Source organism: Panthera pardus, unplaced genomic scaffold (assembly GCF_024362965.1).
Source record: "Panthera pardus isolate Hobbes unplaced genomic scaffold, ASM2436296v1 HiC_scaffold_20, whole genome shotgun sequence".
In the NCBI taxonomy this organism is placed as follows: domain Eukaryota; kingdom Metazoa; phylum Chordata; class Mammalia; order Carnivora; family Felidae; genus Panthera; species Panthera pardus.
Window position 1 is genome coordinate 28,935,513 of NW_026526766.1, and position 14,868 is coordinate 28,950,380.

The window sequence follows — 14,868 nt, forward strand, 5'->3', positions numbered from 1 at the left end:
TCTCCTGTGGGCTCTGTAGTACTCCCTGGGACTACTTGCTGTCTCCTCCAGTGCAGAACCCTCCCCTCGGTAGGGAAGGGGGGCGGGGGGATGGTCACGAGGCTAGTCACATATTTCTGAGAAGAGATGCAGATTGGAGAGTGAAGAACTGAGCTGTCGGGCTTCATGATGACATTACCTAATTCCTTAGGGGCGCTGCATAGACGCACACATTAAATCATCTTACCAGTCTCAGTTTTCACAGCCTTGGCCCTTCTGTCTGTGTGTGTTCCTGACAAGGAGCTGTGCCCCCTGATACACACTGGAGCAGCCCCTTCGGGCCTGTGTTTTCTTAGCAGGGCAGTTAGTTACTCGGAGCCCTCACCTGCAAGTGTCCTTCTCCCTGTGAGTGACAGTTTCCCCTCCTGGGCCCTCAGACACCTGCCAGCCTGTCATCACTCTGGGCCACTTTGTGCCATGCCAGTCCCTCTTCATCCCTGGGTTTTCGAGACGTGATATTTGGCCGGCTCCTAACAATCTTAGCACTGATTCAAGTTTGCAGATTTTCCGATACTAATTATTCTCCTTCTAATTGTTACTGATATTTTGGGCATTTCAGTGCTTATAAGTGCCTTCTCCAACAGCTTATTAGGGACACAAGGAGGGAAAAAAATTAATTCAGCTTTTTCATGGAAGCTCCTGAGAAAGATTTACTGGGGCAGGGACTTGGAATTAATTTTAATTTAGTTTATTTGTAATAACCCAAGTCCACTGTTAATAGAACAACTTGAGTTTCCACTAAGCCATGCGTACGCCTTTGAGAGTTTCTTGGTAAAATCTGAATGACATTGCAGGGTAGCCTGGGCCACAGTATGCCCGCCCCACGGGGCTGATTGGGTGGGCTCTCTGGGGATCCCAGTTTATGTTGCTCGAATTGTTGGACATCTAGATCGAGTGCTGAGCTAACTGGTGCAGAGTGGTATGTCCCGAGTTTCTACACAAAGTAACTTCAGTTTGTTCTCCTGTGTGGCACCTTTCCTGTATTTTTACTTCAGCATGTTTAACTCTGTTTCTCGTTTCAAATCAACGTGAGCCAAGCAAATCAACATTTTTTTGTTGCAAAAGTGGTATACTGTCAATTAGAGAAAACTTAGGAAATACAGGAAAGGATCAAGAAGAGGGTTGAAAACTGACAGTAATCCAGTCATCCAGAGAGCTACTTACTTTTAACATTTTAGTGTTTGTCTTTTAAGTCTCTTAGTGAAAAAACTTATTGAAAAAGAATGGGAGTGTGTTTTGTGTTTATGACTTCAAAGGTGGTTCATTCAGGCTACTTTTTATTTTTTCCTAATTAACTGAATTCAGTGATTTTGAAATTCTGCCTTTTTGGAAAGGTCTGTTTTATACCTTTCATAAAAAGTTAGCTTGCTTGACAGTGAATGCTGGAATCCTGGCTTTCCCAGGGACTTGTGTACCTTAACTAAATCTGTGTGGAAATGACCCTGTGTGTACTAGAGTAAACCTTTGTAAACGCAATTGTCACGATCTCACGAATGGATGCCGGGAGTGGGTGTCCAGCGCTTGTGGGATACTCCTTTTACCTTTGACTTTCTGCGTGTGGCCGCTGGTGTAAACAGTGGCAGCAACATGCTGTGTCTCTGCTTCCTCTCTCATTGTGAATCAGACAGACATCCATTTCAGGATCTGAGGGTATGCTACCAGCTCGCCTCATGACTTGTGGGTCGAGCTTGCAGTCACAGTATGGGAACTATGGAAGATGCCTCTGTTCAGCAGTTAAATAGGGGGCTATTTCTGTTCCACTTCAAGAGTTATGCTGAAATTGATACTCCCAGCTTGTTTCTAAGGAATATGCAGTTACACAGCCATCTTCTCTTTTCTGGCTTCTATTAAAATGCAAATAGTCTTAACTTCAAAGTAGTATAATTGAGTCCTGAACAGGGGTATAACTGATGCCGTGCCTCTCTGGGTTTTGTTTTTGTTTTTGTTTTTTTTTGCAGCCAGGCTGGCTTTTCTGGCTATCTTGCTCTCTACATTGGTGAAAACCCCTCCCAGAGAGGCTTCGTCCCAGGCTAGTGGAAAGTCTGGCATGTGCATTGCCCATTTCATCCTTGGGGTGTGCAGGTACACACGTGTGCGCAAACACACACACATCGTCACGGGCCTGGTAGTGTTACCACACAAAGTGAATGTCATACACAAATCTGTGTGGGTGAATAGTGGCGATTATTTTGGCGATGAATGGATTTTTCAGTATTTACCAGTATTGGCTTAAATGGAGTCAGTGTGTCTGTCTGCTTTTGCTCTTGGTGCATCTACCCTTTTTAGTTTAAAAAGAGTGTCATGAGTCTTAGGTAGGCTCTCTTTTGTTGCAGGACATATTCTGGTTAGGCACGGCCCACATGTTCCCAGCATGCCAGAATGTGATGTCTGGTAGGTCTTCATTTTAACATGAGAAGAAAGCAAGTCCCTTAGAAAAATTTTACAGCAGCTGATACCTGCCGAGTCGTGGCTCTCCGTGAAAGGTCAGGTGCACAGCTCCTTGGCAATGCCCTAACAGTGCCAGCTGGTGTGGAGCATGACGTCAGAGCTGCACAGTCATGAAAATGAAAGGGGCCACTGGGGTTTAGTCCCCCAAGGAACCAAAGAATTGCAGAAGCTTCCCTGTGCATCTTGAATACTCTTCCCAGCCCAGCTCCCAGAGGGTAGCAGAATTAAAACACGAGCTTCCTAAACGGTTACTCGATCATGTCATTGAGGGTCATTTTTGGAAATGTATCTCCGTTCCAACAGGCAAATGCTATCTGCTCCCCCATCTTGCAACTTGTCCCCAGTATTTGGAGGATTATCCTGTTTGTGGACCTTGTGCCACCCTGAGGGGCTTTGGTGTTCCACAGCCCCCACCCTTTCTTTTGATTACATGTGTTTCTGCTAAAGACGTCTTTTTCCAGCGCTTACAGGGGGCATGAATAAGTTGCTCAGTCCCCTGTAGTTTTTTGTACTTTGTGGTTTCTCTCATCCTGTTGTGTTAACCATAACATGGAAAGGGGCCTGATCAGAAGGCACAAGTCCAAGGATATCAGACTCATGTGTAGTGGCCCAGTAACTCTCCAGTGTGCCTGCAAACACACTTTGTTGTGTATGTCTGAGAAAGCCCCATTGGTCCTGACCAACCAGGGCCAAATGCTTCCGGTAGTGTGGCTTTCCTTTTTGGGTCACCCCTCTTGGAGCTGTAGGTGCAAGTCCTGGCCCTCCTGGGGCGCTGGGGTTGACCAGGTATTCCTCAGGTGCGGAGGAACTGTTCCACACCCAGCAGTCTGTGGGGCCTTGTGGCTCATCAGAAAGCCTATCCCTTCTGGAGCAGAGTGGGCTTTTGCCTCCAGGGAAACAAGAGGGTCCCGTAGCCCTGTTTTTAAAACATGCCTTGTGGGTATGTTCTCAGTTAAGTACGGTCCGCCGTTCTGCCATTCAGAGGTATTTCTATTGACACAGAAGCCACTGGCTAAAATCTGGAGATGTTTTTCTCTGTCCTTGGAAAGACAGCGGTGTTCACTGTTCACCCTCACCTTGGGTGTCCAGTGGGACTGGTCAGAAGAGTTGATGTTCCTCCAGCATACTCTCTGCTCTGTAGGTCTTTCTGAGGCACGGGATTCAGTCGTGGCACATTTCAGGAGTGCCAGAGGCTAGTTTTTGTAACCAGTAAACAGTAGGTGCTATTGAGGAATAGAGACACATTCTCTGAAACAAATCGGTAAATACATGGCTGAATAGAGTCAGGGCAGGGTGATTTCTTGTACCCAGTTGTGTGCTGTGATGAAATAGCCTTTACTCTATGATAAAATAGCCTTCTCGCTGATTTTATAGGCTGTGCTGCCCTGAAAGATTCCCAGAGGTCTTTACTGACTGTGGATGTACGTGTGCATGTGTGTGTGTATAATGGGGACGGGCTTTCCTGATACTGTGCCAAGTGCTGGAACACCCGAGTTCATTTTAGAATGGCTGTTTTTTAGAGCACCAGTGTAGTTTCTGAGGAGATTTCAGTTAGAAACAGTGGAGTTAGAGGAACGCCTTGCGTGGTTTGAGGGCAGGTACCTGCAACTCCAGTCAGCACAGATCGCTAAGAATAGCCCTGCTACCATGTGCTGTTAATTTCAGAGGCAGTTCTCTCCTACTGGGTCACAGAGGCTGGAGGGTGGCACGTCCAAGGTGTCCACCTAGTGTGTCCTCGTTTCACCCCTTCTTTTGATACCTTTGTTCCCCTTTCTGGTGCTAGCCTCTCCCCCCACCTGTTGATTTGGGTGGCTCGTCCCCTCAGGGTGCCCAGCATTCCTCTCTCCATTCTCCTCTCTTATCCCTGCTCCCCTGCACCCCACATGGTGACTCCTTCTGTCCTGCGGAATCTACTTGTCCGGTTTCCCTCTCCTTCCACCCAGTCATGTTCCACCAGACGGCCTTGTTAACCCAGTAGCACTGATGGGCTTACGTGTGTGTGGTCCTCTCTGTATCGGTCAGTGACTCTTCATGTTAACTCCATAACTCAGTTTCCCCTCTTTGAAAATGAAATACTAGGTTAATTTTCTGACACTAATTAATAATAAATTTAGTCTACTAAATATTCCTTTCACCAGAAGGATCCCGTTGGGAATATTTGACATTTAGGAATATGAGCTTTATGTTGAATCTGGCAAGATTCAGTGAATCACAGTGCTGTTTTTTGTATTGTGCCATATCAGAAATGGGACTGGAGTATGAGTTACATAACAATTTAATATACAGAAATAATAAAAATCATATAGCCAGAAGTTAAATGTCCAAAGTTCTTCGTGTTGGGCATTAAATTTAGTATACTATACATAGCAGTTTATAATGTCAAACCGCATCATTTGCTTAATCAAGTAGGGGTTCTAACGTGTTGTATGTTCTCTGCCCATTTTGCTGTCACCTGTGTTAGTGCAGTTCTGTCCCCTAAATTAAGAGACTTGCTTTCTGTGTGACCTGTTGGTGACACGTGTCCCTGCTTTGTCTTCTGTTTAGAGATTTGGTTCCGAGTCCTGGCATTCATGTTGTTTTCTCTTTAGGGTGCATATTTGAAAACCAGGGGTTTTCAGTTATATTTGAAACTTAATCGTACTTTTATTTCTTTTTCAAAGCCAAAATGTAAGTAGTGATTACTTCATCTTTATTCTTATTACACTTTTGAATAAGAGCTTAGGTATCTTCATAAAGTGGATCCTTCACAAAGGAGAATGGGTCCAGACAACCACTAAAACATACTTTTTCACTCCCATTTTCTCCCTCCTGGTAATATAGGTCGATTTGAAAAATAACATCAAGATATAAGAAAGAGCAAAACTGGTAAATACAAATTGAGTTTTCTGACACAGATCAAAGAGGTGAGAGAATTTGAGACCATGTTCCTTACAGTTTGAGACAATAAATGGGGCAGAAATGGCATAAATGGTGAGGGTGAAACAGTTGAACAGTAAAGATGAGCTAGTATTGAAACCGTACTTGGGCATTAATAATTTCTCCCTTAAACCATGCACTGTGGCCTGTGAGGCCTCCTTTGGCTCATCAGTTTTTATGTGGGCTAAAGGCACTTGTTTGGAAGATGTAAATATCCTCATGTTTTTTTAATGGAGAAAGGTTGGAACAATTATGCCTTCAATTCTGATCAACTGACAGTCCTTGATTTCACATGAGCCACACTGAGAGAAAGCACATACTGTTTCGGTGATGTAATACACATCTCTAGAAAGAGGAGCTTGACAGGCAGGCCTTGCTGTGATTCTTGCTAAAGGCTAGATTGGATTGACTGATATGTTTCTGGTTTTGTTATGAACCTGGGAGGGAAGTGGGAAGACATCCTATACATCTAGCATTTTGTTTAATAATTTGGAAGAAAAACATTTCTAACAATAGTCACACTTCATTTTTTTCCCTGAAACTGGACATTAATTGTTGGCATATTTGAAAAATCTGCCCCAAAGATGCATCCTGTGAGAGCAGTCAGAAACTAACTCAGGTTGAGGACCAGTTGGAACACCTTGAAGATCTAAGCAGTAGTAACTCTCTAAGGAATTTCCTTTGAACTGGTGCCTTGCTATTTTTAAAAATGAATCCCGTTGACACCAGATTCACACAATATATATATTTTAATTTTTTTAATGTTTATTTATTTGAGAGAGAGAGAAAGAATGTGAGCAGGGGAGAGGCAGAGAGCAAAGGAGACAATCCGAAGGAGGCTTCAGGCTCTGAGTGGTCAGCACAGAGCCTGATGCGGGGATCGAACTCATGAACCACGAGGTCATGACCTGAGCTGAAGTCGGACGCTTAACTGACTGAGCCACCCAGGCGCCCCACAATATTTTTTAACGTTTATTTATTTTTGAGACAGAGAGAGACAGAGCATGAACGGGGGAGGGGCAGAGAGAGGGAGACACAGAACGGGAAGCAGGCTCCAGGCTCCGAGCCATCAGCCCAGAGCCCTACTCGGGGCTCGAACTCACCGACCGCGAGATCGTGACCTGAGCTGAAGTCGGACGCTTAACCGACTGAGCCACCCAGGTGCCCCATTTTTTAAAAGAAATCAGTGCGTAGCATAGCTTGTCTGTCAGTAAGAGCAGGCACTGCCCTTTCATCATTCATTGACCCAGACTCGCCCCCTACACCACATGCTTTCAGATGCTTCATCCAGAAAATGAAAATGAGAGACTGCAGACCCCGGGGAGAGGCTCCTGTGACGTTGGTCACACTGAACTCTCTTGAATACAAAAGACTGTACAAATACTCGTGTTTTAAATCTCCCCAGATTTTTGCTATCTCGTAATTGAGGTGTCTTTTAAGAATTCCTGCTGTGTTTAAGGGTTCCTTTATGAGGATGCACCTGTGATTTTGTGTGTGCACATTTCCTGTAAGCCTAAGCTTCTCTAAGCTTGAGGGCAGTTGGAATCTTCCAGTGAGCTTGCTTGCTTTTGCAAGATCTTACTGGTTTCTCTGAAGGACATTTTTTGTAATTTAATTATTTGAAAGTATGAAAATACAATCTTTTGATTTTATTATCTGAGGTTGTAATTCTTGAAGATGGAATTTGTCTGGTAGGCTTCACTTGATTTTTTTTTTTTTTAATGTTTGTTTATTTTGAGAGAGACAGAACACAAGTAGGGGAGGGGAAGAAAGGGAGGGAGACAGAGAATCCCAAGCAGGCCCCGCCCTGCCAGGGCAGAGCCGAAACCAAGAATCAGACGCTTAACCGCTTAACCGACTGAGCCACCCAGGTTCCAAGGTCCTTGCTTTTAATTGTCACCTATGGAAAAAAATCCTAAATTTTAAATAACTTTCTAAGAGTAGCAACCCTTAAAATGACAGGAATCATAATGGAGGGTGGGGGAATGTCCTTCATCCCTTATAAAGGTATTTAATTTTTTTGTCAAAAATCTTTCCTTGCTCCCTAATTAGCTTAATACGTAATTGGCCATAAAACGTGTGTATTTACTTGCTCTTAAAAAACAGAAGTGTGGTGTTGTATTCCTTTCAGCAGCTACCAGAATGGTGGGGATTTTTTTGTTTTAAGCGGGGAGAACACTAGTTTGTTGCAGACGTCACCAGGCGTGACATAACTGAGAAGTGGAGGAAACCTGGCCCCGGGAGCTCCACGTCTGACCTGGAGACCACAGGGCTGGAAGTCAGCCGGGGTGGGGGCAGGGCTGTGGCTCTGAGAGCCCTTTGACCTCCTTGTCCCAGCCTGGCCACAGCTCACTTTAGCAGTCCAGGCCCTGAATGTCCCTCCCTTGCCAACTCAACTGTTAGGGGATCAGATGCTCACTGCGTTTGGGCAGGTTGCGCATTCTGAATGTGCTACTTGCAGAAAGTGGTAGCATCTGTTAAACTTTTCATTTGAAACCTGGATGCCGCTGTTTTGTTGGAACATCACACATGTGTGAGGTGTCTCCAGCCTTACTGTGGGCATGAAGATTGTAGAGAGCCTACAGAGGCTTTTGAAGTTTTTTACCAGCATGACCTCAGAACGGTATTGGTAGTTTGGTTATGAATAACTGTTTTATGATGTTTCAGGAAAAATGTATTTATTTGTTCACCTTTGTATTTTTTTGTTCGCCTTTAAGTTGGGGGGAAAAAAGAAAGGATTTTCTTTTATCAGTGTCTATTTTATCTTAAGAATTTTTTCTGAAGTCATCCTTTGCTTATTTTACCCAAAAGCTGATTAGAGTTCATTGATAGAAAATAATAGGCTATACAAGTAACTACAGAAAATATTTGTGTCCTTAGGACATATAAGTCATCAGAAGTATTGCCACATTTGGTTGTAAAGGTTGTACAGGGTTTTATTGTTTGAGATTATAGTATAAAAAATAACACCGTATCTTGGGCACCAGAGCTTGATGAATTCCGGTGTGCTACAGAAATTTAACTTGCATTTTTCCCTAGAATATTCACCTTTCTTCTCCACCTCTCAGTTTGTGGAGTAAATAAGGCATCATCTTTGTTCTGGGCATAGTGCCTCCAGGAGATGGCTGAGGGACGGGGACAGGATGGTAAATCGTCCAGTTTGCTAAACTAGAAAGGAAAAGCCCGTAAGTGCTGTTTATTTCTCTTCAGCTGCTCTCTGCAGGCCTTCAGACGCTCCTGGAGAAGGAAGTGCTTAGTCCTGAAAACTATGGCAACATTATAAGTGATTTATCTGTATAGTGTAGCCCATTACCTGGCAGACAAGCTCATAAATTCCTGAACGTTTATCTGGCTTCACTTGCTGATTTATCGTTATCCTGAGCAGCATTATTACTGGGCCCCTACTTACCGAATGTGACCAGGAGTATGGTGCCTTGGCGGGGAATGTTGGCACCTCTGATGTGTACAGAATACATGGAGCTCTTTCGGTGAAAGTTGCTCGGTGTGAAGAATGCTTTCAGTGTGAGAAACCATCCATCCATCCATCCACCCACCCACCCACCCATCCTCACTCTGTGCAAGGCCTGTATCTCTCAAAAGTAAAGCTACATGTATGTACTGTCCTGAGACAGGAGAAGGAACGGAAGTTTCCTAAAGAATAAAGTACATTCAAGCAAGGTGGAAAACAACACTGATTCCTGTCATTATACCAAAGGTGATGGTATAAACTAAACCAAACGCTTTGGAAAACTAGATCCCATCAACCTTGAATGACAGAGCTAGATAGGAATGAGCCCAGCCCAGAGTGTAGTTGGGAGAACATGCTGTTTCCAGCAGCTGCAATTTCACATACATCAGACTGTGAATTCTTCTGTGCTTTGGTTTCTAGGCAACTTGCACAAATTTTAAATCTGAATATAAACACATAAACTCTCCCCTCCCCTCCCCAACCAAAAAAAACCCTCCTGAATACAATGATAGAAAGCCTAATGACATAACCCCTGTTTGCCACAACTCTTGGTAACTACAGCAAACAAATCCAGGCCACTACCTGGCTATTTAGAGATTCTGGTGGTTAAATCTAGGAAGTGAAGACAAAGCAGCTGTAAATAACTCCTTTTGTTGCAAAATGATTAATATTTCTACGGTACGAACAAATCGTGGGTATTCTGCTTCCAGGATCCCCTGCAAGAGAAGGGATCTCCTCATGGAAATGGTTTCTTTCATTAAGGGAGATTTCTTTTCCTGTATTTTTAATTTGTCCTGTATTAAGATTGTTAGAAGTCGTAGATCTCTTTATTGACAGCAGCATGTTTTGTCCATGAAGGGGTACTGGATGGTTTCTTGAATACTGGCTTATCTTACCTTTTCCTGTAGCGGCTCTCAGGACTCACGGAGTCCTGTTTGGATGGATCAGGGCCTACACTGCCACAGGGAGGGAAATGATAGGAGCAGTCCCTGAGTCAGTGTGGCTGACTGTTGGTGTTGGGGATTTGGACTTCAAGATAACCGTGGCGAGTTTATAGGTGAGGCAGGTTTAATAAAGTTGCCAGTAAATGTGGCAGTCGCAGTGATCTTGGTAGACCAGGCACTGTTTAGATTCATGTGGGAAACTCCCAGCCCTAGGTTTGAAAGCAGGGTTATTGTGGATCCACTGGGCAGACAGAAGTTGAATGGGACACCTGTGGGGATTTGCCCAGTGCCTGTAAATATTTAGTAGTGTAATGGCTGGGAGGGGATCAGACAGTATGCCTTATGCACTTTGGGAGTCTGCATCTTGAGGAGTGTGGATCAGTTGGGAAACGTCCAAAGAGAGGTAATATTAGAGAATAAACATTAAGATCTATGAGGAGAGTTTTTCTGTCTAGTAGCAGCAATGTTTGAGGCTTTGGGGATGAACTGCCAGCACGGTTCTAGCTTTTGTGCCTCTGGACAAGTCACTGAGTGCCTCTCAAAACTCTCCTGTAGTGAGGAAGCCAGACATCCTGCCATCTTTGTATTTTGTCCTGTATTCAAAGGAGGTGTCCACAAGATAATCTTTATTTTCACAGGACAAAAATTAAGTGATTTAAACTGCACTGGCGGGTTTAAGAGTCCTACTTTGCAAATTATAAATCAATATACTGTGTTACTAATAGAAACAGTTAATAAATTCATATTTTTACACAGCTGTATCTTGATCTTAGCTCAGATGTTGATCTCAGGGTCATGGGTTCAAGCCCTGCACTGGGCTCCACACTAGGCTTGAAACCTACTTAAAAACAAAAAGAAAACCCACAACATTTTACTTTAATAATACTTCTCCTAAAGTCTTTAGGGCAGGCTATACAATAGAAACAACTTAAGAGTTTACTAATTTGTTTACCCCTGCTATGGACATCATGTTTGTTTATTGTCATTCCTTCATTTTTCATGTTATTAATTTTTAAGTCTTTAAAATGGCCCCTGGTGTTATTTACTGTCAAGAACAGTGACTTGTAACGGCAGACTAAGATTGCTGACATTATTTTTTATTTCTCAGAGTTTGTAAAAACTTTTCAGGATGTTAAATTTCTTAAGTTAGTACATGATTGATGTATTTCCTTTTCCCACAGAACTAAAGCATGTTAAGGATGCTATTTTAATTTAATTTAATTTAATTCTGGGAATATAATAAGAATAGCATTAGGGGCTTGTAGGAAGGGCTAGAAGAGGAAGCACGGGTCTTGTTAGCCCTCCTCGAACACAAGCAGCACCAGGTGGAGACGGTTTCTCCTCAGTTCCAGAGGACCTCAGGAGGGGAGAGGAGCACAGGGGTCAGGTGGCTTTGAGGCCACATCTTCACCAGAGGGCCCTGCTTCCCCAAGCCCTTCCCATAGGCTTGTGTCTACATTGATAGGAATAACCGTCCGTACATAATCAAACATCAGTTACTTTCCTGTGCTTTGTAAAATTTAATGCCTGGCCTCTTTTTCCTGTGGGTTTTTTTCCCCTTTAGAATTACATTGCCATCAGGAATGGTTTTCTGAGAACTAGGGACGAAGGAGGGCTGTATTTCACGGTGTGCAATTCTGCTAATAAAAATGGATGGTCAAACACAAAGCCAAGTTTAGCTTCCAGCTAAATGCTTCCAGCATTTAGACCATTGTACAGCCACATGATAAGCACTTTTTTCTAAAGAAGAATGTCAAGGCCCAGGTCCAAGTGTGTTTCATCTTGGGCTGCTTCCCAGTGCCTGAGGTTCCACATTTTCCAGTTCTTCTCCAGAACCTGCCTCCATCCCTGGGATTAAAGAGCAGGGAGATCTGACTCCTTTGCTCATTTCTGACCAAGTGCTCCAAGAGACACCTACTGGTAAGGATGCTTTCCCCCTCCCTCCGGTTGAGTGTTCATGGAGGTGAGGCCATTTGTGACAGAACTACCCCTCCCCCCCTCAGCCTTCCTCTCTTGCAGGAGGGAGGGTCTTAATTTGGAATGATTCCAGCTCCTCTCCTGCTGGTTTAGCTTCACAGACCAAGTAATGCCAAAAGAGAGCCAAAGGTATTTAAAAAAAAACACTGATCCAAGTGAGGTATGATTGGAAACAATTGCTTTTCTAATATAGGACATGGCAAAGAATTACACTTCTTCCCTCAGTGAAGAGTTTACCTGGAAAGATACGGCTCATTAATTCTCTTTGGAAAACATAAAGTGTGAAATTTGGAAAACATAATTGGGCAGTTCCGTGATAAAGTCTGTATACCATAAAAAAAAAGAAATTAATGGCACTGATCTTGTGGACGTGTGGATTGCTCTGTCCTCTTAACCTGTTCCTTTATAGCTCAGGCATTTTGTCTGGCTTCTGCAACCACACGGTGTCAGGCCATTCCGGAACTTGGCCAGGTTTAGCACACCTGAGTGAAACATCTGGGGCAAAGGAAAACCCCTTCAACAGCAGCTTTGTTCCCTTTGAACAGTGGAAGAAATGGCCTTAGGAAAAGATTGATTTGTGCTAGAAAAATAGAAACCATGGGGATCTATTCAAAAATAACTTTGTGTTTTAAATCAGTTATGTACTAAAAATCTGATACGGGCCAATTGTAATTGCAGTGCTGTGTATTCAGATTCCTCGATTGTGTGTATATATGTTTTGGGGGGAGGGCGAGTGAACATTTCAAAAAACTATAATAAACTGGGCTGTGATCTCACCATATGTGTTGAATTGAACACAACTCTTCTGCTTTTAATGAAGACTTTAGCCTTTAGGGGTAAATAAAACATCACTAAACAGGGATGGCCTGAATATTTTTTACTGGCTGTAATAATTAAAGCCATGAAAAAGGTGGTGGGGTTATGTTACTTATTAACTTGAATCACTCTTAGATTTGATCAAGACGTGGTTGCCCATGGCGTTTTGTTTCATGTTTGTCCTTTGTTTCATTGACATGCTCTGCCCTGGCCTCCATGGCACTAGAAAAGCAGTGAAGCAGTTAGGAACCAGACCCTAAAGGGCTTTTAGACCCCCTATCCAGCTTTCTTCTCATCTCAGCCCACCGACTCCAGCAAACTTCTCAGCCACTAGAGTCGAGCCTGAAATTCCCTATGAAGCTGTGTCCTTGGGGATGAGGGGAGGGCCCAGCAAGGAATCCTCCCCTCTTAGGAGGAAACTGATCAGAGTGCAGGTGTAGCCGAGAGCCTTTAAAGAATGTTTTTATCTTCCTCACATATTGAGCCAAACACAAACCAGCAGTGAGGTTGATTCTAAGAGGAACTTAGAACCCACATGTATTAGTTTCCTGTTGCCATTGTAACAGATTACCACAAATTCTGTGACTTATAACAACACAGATTTATTACATAACTACAGTATCTGGAGGTAAGATGTCCAAAATCATTCTCATTGGGCGAAGTTCAGGGTGTCAGTAGGCCTTTCTGGAGGCTCTGGGAGAATCCACTTCCTTTCCTTTTCCAGTTTCTAGAGGTCCCTGCAGTCCTTGGCTCATGGTCTCTTCCTCCATCTTCAAAACCAGCAAGGCCCGGCCAGTCTTTCTCACGCTACTGTCTCTCTGGTTCTCTCTTCCTTGCCTGTCTTCTTCACTTCTAAGGACCTTGTGATTACATCAGGTTCACTCGGTAATCCAGGATCATCCCAGCTCTAAATCGGCTGATTAGCAACCTTAACTCTCCCTTGCCGGGCAACCTAAAGTACTCACTGGTTCCAGGGATCAGGGTGTGGCCATTATCTTGTTTACCACACTAGAGAGTATTGATAATGTAAGAGATTAGTGAATTAGGAGTTCATAGAGTTGGATAGTAGATACAGGCTGTGTGGTATTAGAAGTGGGTTTTCATAGCTTCTTACTAAGGTTTCTTGTAAGTACTATCTGGAAAAATTATATATGTACATGAACACACATGGTATGTAACACCAATAAATAAAAAGATCTTTATTTTTAGCTTGAGTGGGTTTCTATTTTACTGTAATATCTAATGTCAACTAGTAAATATAAAGACACTTTAAGTGTGACATACACATATTTATAATTTTAGTTTGGGGGGAAATGTCATTTCTCTATTCAAAAGAATGATCCAATTATAGTTTCATTGACTTGAGAATAATTGAATTAATCATGTTTTGTCTTGTGAATTTTTTGTTATAATTTGTCATTAACACCCCACTTCATAGGAGAATGTCCAATGAAAATGATAACTCTATTTAAAAAACAAGGATACTCTATTTTTAGCACTATAAAGATCCTTTTGGTGCTCACATCTGTAAAAGTTTTACATAGTTTTAAGCACTGTGTGCATTTCTTGTGTGTAAGTGTCTTGACTTTTCTGTGGGCCCTTGCCCCAGTCATCTCTTTTGAAGGCCCTGGGTGGTGTGAGCCCATGTCTGCAAGGCCATGGCAAAATCAACTGAGATAGCAGATGTGTGAAGTTCTCTGGGAGAAAAGCGCCATCTGTATTTGCATAAAGCAGAGCTGCAGTGGTTAAGCTGTCAACAGCTTCCTAGTAGAAAATGTCCCTGAAGTAGATATGACATTTACCTGTAATGGCTTTCTTTGCCTGTGAAATTAACGGTGTAAGGCTTAAAGAAAAAAATTATCTTTGAATTTCTGTTTTAAAGTTGATCCTGTTTTAACAAATTTTCGTCATTTTAGTTGCTAAAATCAGTGCTAATGGGCACAAGATTGAAACTTTGATCTTGCTGCAAGTCAGGTTACATTAATTCCGAATCATGTAAGTTGGCTGTGCTGGGTGCTGAGGGTGGGGCGACTGAAAGAAAAGACCTCCGGGGGCCCTTCCAGGAGCTCAGAAGCTCCGTGTGTGCACAGCAGCACTGACAGTTCTGTTATACGGCAGAGCGGGACTACCCACGTGGGAATAGGTGAGAGAATGAAACCCAGGAAGCACAAACCGTTTCTGGAAGGGTTCTTGAAAAAGGTAGCCCCTGAAAAGTGATTAGGGGGATCCGAGGGCATTCCAGGCAGAGGGACTGGTTAT

The 14,868-nt window shown here is 43.2% G+C and overlaps 1 protein-coding gene across 13 annotated transcripts in view; it reads left to right on the plus strand.

Annotated features, from left to right (window-relative positions):
• The window catches only part of AOPEP (aminopeptidase O (putative)), a 342,850-nt gene that overhangs the window by 287,955 nt on the left and 40,027 nt on the right, over positions 1-14,868 (plus strand). The window contains exon 14 of one of the 13 annotated variants that reach the window (XM_053907860.1): positions 2,373-2,738. The exons of the other annotated variants lie outside the window; for them this stretch is intronic. Within the exon in view, the coding sequence (XP_053763835.1) occupies positions 2,373-2,447 (75 nt within the window). The 3' untranslated portion in view covers positions 2,448-2,738. Of the gene's footprint in view, positions 1-2,372; positions 2,739-14,868 lie in introns of those variants that run through there. 13 annotated transcript variants of the gene reach the window in all.